Below are 8072 nucleotides of genomic sequence, written 5' to 3'. Positions count from 1 at the left end.
CCAAGTACCACAGTGCGTATGACTATTATCAATTTTTGACTAAAGCAGGAGTTTGTCCAATAGCTCTTTGGAAAATTTTCGTAGCACTTAAGTTTCGACGGCAAGAGAAAAGTTAGTCTATTGACTGTAATTAACATACTTGTAATGGAGTGAAATCAAAGGTATTTAAACAGAAAACTGAGAAATATTAAGAATATAAAACAAATGTCCCTTGAAAGGTATCCTCATGACAGAACAATAAAGGTGAACTCATTTGATAAATTTGATATGGCAACCCCTTTCTGACGAACTCGACCTTGTAATTTTTTTAAATAAAATCTATTTTCATATCTAAAAAATATTTTTATGACGTGTTGCAGATTTTACAAATATAATAAATAATCTTTTATTTTCGGCATTCCTTTTTACATAAAAACATATACAGAGTGAGATGAAAAAACTGCAACCAATTTCAGACTGCTGTCATTTCTTAGTCAAATTATTATTAGTGACAGCTCATCATTATTATGACGTTACCGTGAAGTGGACGGAAGGAAACAGCAACATCAGCAGAAATGGTTTGACTTGATCGAAACCCGAGCAGTGGCAGAAAAATGGCTCGTGAGCTGAACATATCGCAATATTCCATTCGGCAAATATTGAAAAATGAGATCGAGGTAAAGCCATTGAAATTACATCGCAAGGTAAAGAAAATATTCTCAAAAGAGCTAACGAGTTGCTACGCTTGGCCAAAAGTGGTCAGCTGAAAATGTTCACCAGAACTCAAGCGCCGGCCATGGTGATGAAGTGAGCCGCCATAACAGCCGATGGTCGCTCGTATTAATCGTCACGGTCGGCCGAATATTATCTCGAAAATATTCTGGAGGGTGTAATAAACATTTTGGCCGTAGACCATGGACATTCCAACAGGACTCAGCACATTCCATCCAAGAATGGTTAGAAAATGAGGTTCCTCGCTTCATTTCCAGCGCACAATGGCCACCAAAATCTCCGGATACCAATCCGTTGGACTATTGTGTGTGTAGCCGGGAATGGTCCAAAATACCGCAGAGCAACATTCGACCAGCGTGTGACGGTTTCATTGGCCGTTTGAAGGCCATAATTCGAGCCAAAGGGTGGCCAATTCGAACAAATCTAAGCTTATTCTAAAATTTGATGCTATTTCCAACATTTTTTGCTTTCATTCAATAAAATTAAAAAAAAAATGTCAAAATTATGTCGTTTGACTTTGTGCAGTCTTTTATCTCACCCTGTATTATCAATAATTTCCCATTACATTTTTGATGATTGAATTTTGAAAATAAAAAGAAAAATAGAAAAATTATTTAATTGTCAATTAAACTCTTTGAATAATTCATAACAAAACAGTCTGACCAGGACTGATTTGCATGAACTCCCAAGAAAATTGTTGGCAATGTGTTTGTAGTTGTTTAATTTAATATATAACTAGAAAATTCAAAATTTTTAATGATCAAGTAAATATATTACTCAGAATTTTTTGTAATTTAAAATTGTCTTTTTTTCAAGTACCACAGTGCGCGTATGAAAATTATAAATTATTGACTTAAAATTTGAAGTGAAACGCCCGAAATTTTAAAAACAAATTGGAAATTATTAATTTTAATATTAAAACATATCCTTATCCTTAATATTTTTTCTGCTCCCTTATGAAAATGTTTTCAAGAAAATACAGAATTGCTGTAGAAATTTTTATGGCAAATGTAAACAAATTTCGAATTTATCTCTTTGGATGATTCATAACAAATGACCAGGACTGATTTAGAGGAACCCCAAAAAGCATTTTGTGATATATTTTTTTCTAAGTTTAATTAGCAAAATTTAATTTTCTGTGATCTATTCCAAAAAAAAAAAAATATTATAAATGTCATTCATTTGAATATGATAATAATAATTATTGCCAGAATTCTCACTCATCATTTAAAAGAGCTTTTTTCAAGTAGCACTGTTTATCCCACCATTAGTTATCATGAAATTTCACTTTGGACATCGGACATTGCTGATAACAACAAATGCTAGAGCCTCACAACTTCTGCGAAGAGGATTCTCTAAGAATTCCCAATTGCAAATTTAAATTTTTGAATTTTTAATTCACTTATTTTTTTTTGAACTTTCCCTACTTTCTCCTTTGTCTAGTTTACTTTTTACCTGGGCTTTTGTGTTGTTATGCTCTTCCTTCTTTTTTAAGTTTTATATTTATTATGTTTTTAAACATTTGAACATGTTTTTCTTTTTCATTTATATTTCTTTTTCATCTTTAACGAACAGTTATCGTTTAACTGGTTTCTAAAAAAATATTTTCCTTTTATAAAAACTAAATAATTTATCATAATAGTAATAGTAATAATAAATAGTCTAATTTAACTTATAATTATTATAATATAATTTAGTATTTTATTTTTCTTACAGTTTCTCTTTTGTTGTTAGTATTATTGTTTTGTTGTTGTTGTTGTTGTTTTTGTCTGTTGATTGCAGTTCTAGTAGGGCATATAAAACGTTTGTTGCATTTATAATCATGTAACGTAGTCGCGACTCGTTACATATTCATCGCTATAACGACCAGCTGTTGTTTAAAAAAAACAAAACGGGAGAAATTTGAGAAAAAAAATCAGAGAATGAAGGGAGCATTACTCACAGTCTTCCATTAGAATAACCGGTGTTGCCTCCGGATTTGTGCTTGTCAGTGTGTGGGACATCATATTGAAATCATCCTCCATAGACAGGAACGATGTATTCCAACGTGATCTCGGTGTTGTGCGATGTGATGAAACGCCTGTTGTTGATGAGTACAGGCTAAGATTGGTTGGACTGATAACTCCAGACATGGTTGTATAACCCAAGAGCTGTAACAAAATCCGAAGAAGAAGAAGAAGAAGAAAAATATATTAAGGAGAGGAAAAAATAATTTAGGGTCTTCTCAGCATCCTTTTCAGCACTCATAAAGTCGACATTCAAAAATTACTTATTTTTTACTTTATTCTGATGAACTAATACCTTTCATACCCTAAATTCGTTATAACTTCAAAAACAACTCTAGTACTCTTATAGTATTCATAAACCCGAAAACCCCTTTTTGCTTGACATAAATACAAACTGCAATTAAAAGAATTAGCACTGTTCGTTTACTCTCTACCGATGGAACAGTATTTGGTACACTTAAGTACCAAAAATCGTTCATCTTGATTTTATTACATTATGACTTTTTATGAAGCCACGTATAACCAGTAAAGAACGTCCTAAAGTCGGGCGGGGCCGACTTTTTGATACCCTACACCACTTTGCTAATTTAGTAGAGCTCCACGTAACAATTAAAAGTTTTTATGGGAGAATTCAATCCTACACGCTATGATTATAATTATTATTTACAGTTCAAAGGACTAAATATGCCGAAGCATTTGTATATTTTAAATTCGGGCTTGTAAGGGCCATTTGGTGCAAAATTAATTTGAAATCAGATAAAGATATATATTGGAGCTACATCTAAATCTGAACCGATCTCGATAAAATTTAGCAAAGGTATTTCTGAGCTGTATTTCATATATTTCCCTGAATATCGTTGTTACGGAGTGCATATTACTAGAAATCGGATGAACAATATATATGAGAGCTATAGCTATATCTGAACCGATATTCACCAAATTTGGCATACTACCTTCTACACTCAATTCGGTCGTATGTGCCTAATTCCATCCCATTTTGACAAATATTAGACGTTTGGTGCTCAATAAAAGGTAAGTCGGACGAAGTTATATATGGGAGCTATATCCGAATCTGAACCGATTTGAGCTGCATTTGATATATTTGCCCAAATATTGTTGATGCAGAGTACATATTACGGCTGCGAAGGACAAGAATAACAAATCGGATGAACAATATATATGGGAGCTATATCTATATCTGAACCGATTTCGATCAAATTTGGCATACTTATTTTCAGGCCTAATTTGGTTGTTTGTGCAAAATTCCATACTATTCGGGCTGATATTACACGTTTGGTGCACAATAAAAGGCAAATCGGACGAAGAAATGTATGGGAGCTATATCTAAATTTTTACCGATTATCTCCAATTTCAATAGGATTCGTCCTTGGGCCAAACAAATGATTTGTGCAAAATTTCATCTGGATAGGGCAATAAATGCGAACTGTACTTTCTTTACGAAAATACGTGGACAGACGGACGGACATGCATAAATCGACTCAGAATGTGATTTTATGCAGATCATCAAAAGGAACTATGGGTCTATCTCGCTTCCTTTGCCTGTTACAAACAAATGCACAAAGACATAATTCCCTGACCACCTTGTGGTGTAGGGTATAATGAAGCTAAGTCTCCACAATTTGAAAGGAAATTGAACAATTTACAAAAAAAAAAAAAAAAAAAAAATCAGAAAACTTCCACTTCAATGGAACCCGCTATATAGGGGATATACGAAAACGTGAAATTACATACAATTTTTTTGTGTTAGGCTGTAGCACCCTGAAATCATCAAAATACCGAATATCGGGAGATACCGTTTATGGGGGCTCAACAAAGATGTGGATCTGCATATAAAAAAGGTTTGTCATAGGTTGTAATACCTATTACGAACTTTGAATAAGAAATTTGAAATAATTACGGTAAATACTGTCGCTAAAATCATGAAAATTCCGAATATCGGGAGGTACCGTTATATGGGGCTATACGAAAACGTGGACCAACATGGCCCATTTACGAACTTAATATGCCTACTGATAAACTAAGCATGGATGCAAAGTTTTAGCCTTCTATCTCAATTCGTTCGAAAGATAGCGTGATTACAACAGACAGACAGACGGACATCGCGAGATAGTCTTAGAATTTTACGTTGATCCAGAATATATATACTTTGGTGGAGGGTATAAAAACTCAAAATACGGTTTAAATGAAAACCGTGGACCTCCATACGCAATTTTTTGCTATAGGTTGTATTATACATTACGAACTTTGCGAAGACATGTACCTGCATGAACAATTTTCAATCTTATCCCAATATCTTTGCAACATTTCGAAATTCTAGTAATTACTAGTATTGAGGTTAGACGGAATATATACGAGGGCTCAGGTGCGAGCCGCTCATGAGAAAACGTAGAGAGCAACGAGTTAAAAAGCTAAGCTAAGTTCGGCCGGGACAAAATTGTACAATTTTCAAAGGCTGTAGTACCCATTGCGAACTTTTATCTTGATTTTTCGGTAAAATATGTCCTGGTGGCTATACGAAGACTCCTGCATAAATAATTATACCCTACACCACAAGGTGGTCAGGGTATTATGTCTTTGTACATTTGTTTGTAACAGGCAAAAGGAAACGAGATAGATCCATAGTTCCTTTTGATGATCTGCATAGAATCACATTCTGAGTAGATTTATGCATGTCCGACCGTCCGTCTGTCCGTCCATCCGTCTGTCCGTCTGTCCATGTATTTTTGTAAACAAAGTACAGTTCGCATTTATTGCCCCATCCACATGAAATTTTGCACAAGTCATTTGTTTGGCCCAAGGACGAACCCTTCTGAAATTGGAGATAATCGGTCAAAATTTAGATATAGCTCCCATATATATCTTCGTCCGATTTGCCTTTTATTGTGCACCAAACGTGTAATATCAATTCGAATAGTATGGAATTTTGCAAGTACGATCAGATTGGACCTGAAAATAAGTATGCCAAATTTGATCGAAATCGGTTCAGATATAGCTATAGCTCCCATATATATTGTTCATCCGATTTGCTATTTTTTCCTCCGCAGCCGTAATATGCACCCTGTAACAACAATATATCAAAAACATCTCAGAAATACATTTGCTAAATTTTATCAAGATCGGTTCAGATTTGGATATAGCTCCCATATATAACTTCGTCCGATTTACCTTTGATTGTGCACCAAACGTCTAATATTTGCCCCATTGGGATGGAATTTGGCACATACGACGGAATTGAGTCTAGAAGTTAGTATGTCAAATTTGGTGAAGATCGGTTCAGATATAGCTATAGCTTCCATATATACTGTTTATCCGATTCGTCATATTTGTTACCCACAGCCGTAATATGCACTCCGTAACAACGATATTCAGGGAAATATATAAAATACAGCTCAGAAATATCTTTGCCAAATTTTATCGAGAACGGTTCCGATTTGGATATAGCTCCCATATATATTTTTATCCGATTTCTAATTAAGTGTGCACCAAATGGGCAATACAAGTCCGAATTTAAAAAATACAAATGCTTCGGCATATTTAGTCCTTTGAACTTTAAATTATAATTATAATCATCGCGTATATGATTGTGTATGTGTATGAGCTCTACTAAATTAGCAAAGTGGTGTAGGGTATCATAAAGTCGGCCCCGCCCGACTTTAAGACTTTCTTTACTGGTTTTTTGTCATAGACTGTAGTACTCAATACATTTGCATTAAGTTTGGCAATGATTTACACACGATGACCATGGGGAGTGCAGGCGTACTCTCAAATTTGTGGAGTGTGTGTGCAGGAGCCATTGCATATGTATGGGTTGCCATTCCCCCAATATAGACCCTCTTTAGACAGTGTCCGATAGATGCATATTATGTTAAACAAAATCTCCGCTATGGTATGTTCCGTACCCTCATTGTACGAATTTGAATAAAGACAAAATGTAATACATTTAGCAAAAGGTTAAATTCTGCCTCATCCTATTCTCTCCACTCCCACATTCACAAAAATACTCTTTGGTACCTTTTTGGGAGTGCAAAAAAAAAATAACTTTTCATTGTAAACTGTACAACAAATATCAGAAAATTAACCACTTCGTTAGGGGGACCGGACCCAGGGTCCCATCGCACCCAACCATGCGACAGTGTCTGCCCAAATTTACCCAGACAAATAAAAGTCATTCGCGATACTCCACTTACCGGCGTTGTTTGCGTATGGAAATGATTAAAGTATTCACGACCATTGGTGTTCGGATATGGCTGGGCCGAGATGCGTGTCAGAGCTGATGTGGGCGTTGACACCGCCACAGCTGATGCCGACGATGTGGGCGAGGTTTTACATCGTGCCACATCAATGATGTGATGGGGGTGCGGTGATTGTGTGGGTGCTGGAGGCGGCGAGGCGGATGCTGTCGAGGCAACCACCAGATCGGAAGAATTATTGGTGGTGGCGCTACCCACAGTTATGGTGGTGTTGGAAGCCGTTGTGTCTTGGGCGGAACTCGTGGAGGCGGTTGTGTTGGTAAGTTTAGAAGACATTGAAGTGAGACCACTGCTCGAGGTGTGATCAATGGTTGTGTGTTGTTGCTGCTGCTGTTGATGATGTTGCTGTTGCTGCTGCTGCTGACCATGACCATGGTGATGATGATGATGGTGGTGATGTGGATGATGCTGCAAACTCTGATGACTGTGCGAATGATGACGCGGCGAATCACCAGCCGAGGATACACTCGTCAGCGGTGGTGGTGATATGGCGGTTGAAGTTGGTGGCGATGCCACCATTGTCAAGTCCCCCGTAGAACGTATGATGGCTACCGGTCGGGCCATGGGCGGCAGAGGTGGTGGCGGCAACATGGTGCTGTACTGCTGGTAGTGAGCTGCAGCTGCGGCAGCCGATACGGCCGATATTTTGGGACCACGACCCACGGCAGCGGCGGCAGCAGCGTGCTGCAATTGAAAATGGGAAGACGTTTGATGGTGATGCACATGTAGATCGGATGGATCTCCAGCATTGGCTGGATGTATACCCCCAGTGTCCTGGCACACATAGGCCACAAATTCCGACATATCCTGGCCGTGCTGTACCAATTCTGTGGCATATTTGGGCGTCGCTGAGGCCTGATGCAGTTGATGCTGGTGGTGGTGCTGATGGTGTTGCTGCTGCTGTTGATGATGATGATGGTGGTGTTGTTGTTGTTGCTGCTGCTGTTGCTGGGCAGCATGATGAGCTTCTTCGGCCGATTCATTGGGATTTGAGCCGGGACTATTTTGCTGGGGATAGTACAGAGCCGGGCTAACCGAATTTGGCACCAAGGATGAGCTGACATTGTGCTGCATGAGAACTGAG

General features: G+C 37.5%; 1 protein-coding gene across 1 annotated transcript in view; it reads right to left on the bottom strand.

Annotated features, from left to right (window-relative positions):
• Nucleotides 1-1976: 1976 nt before the first annotated feature.
• LOC101892220 (LIM domain-containing protein A) overlaps nucleotides 1977-8072 on the bottom strand; it is a 32318-nt gene continuing 26222 nt past the window's right edge. The window contains exons 9-11 of the mRNA XM_059127733.1: nucleotides 6926-8067; nucleotides 2654-2861; nucleotides 1977-2581 (exon numbers count right to left, since the gene is read on the bottom strand). Coding sequence (XP_058983716.1) covers nucleotides 2532-2581; nucleotides 2654-2861; nucleotides 6926-8067 — 1400 coding nt within the window. The 3' untranslated portion in view covers nucleotides 1977-2531. The remainder of the gene's footprint in view (nucleotides 2582-2653; nucleotides 2862-6925; nucleotides 8068-8072) is intronic.

Source organism: Musca domestica, unplaced genomic scaffold (assembly GCF_030504385.1).
Source record: "Musca domestica strain aabys unplaced genomic scaffold, Musca_domestica.polishedcontigs.V.1.1 47, whole genome shotgun sequence".
Classification (NCBI taxonomy): Eukaryota; Metazoa; Arthropoda; class Insecta; order Diptera; family Muscidae; genus Musca; species Musca domestica.
Note: the sequence above shows the minus strand (reverse complement) of the source record. Positions and strands in the feature narration are given on the sequence as shown.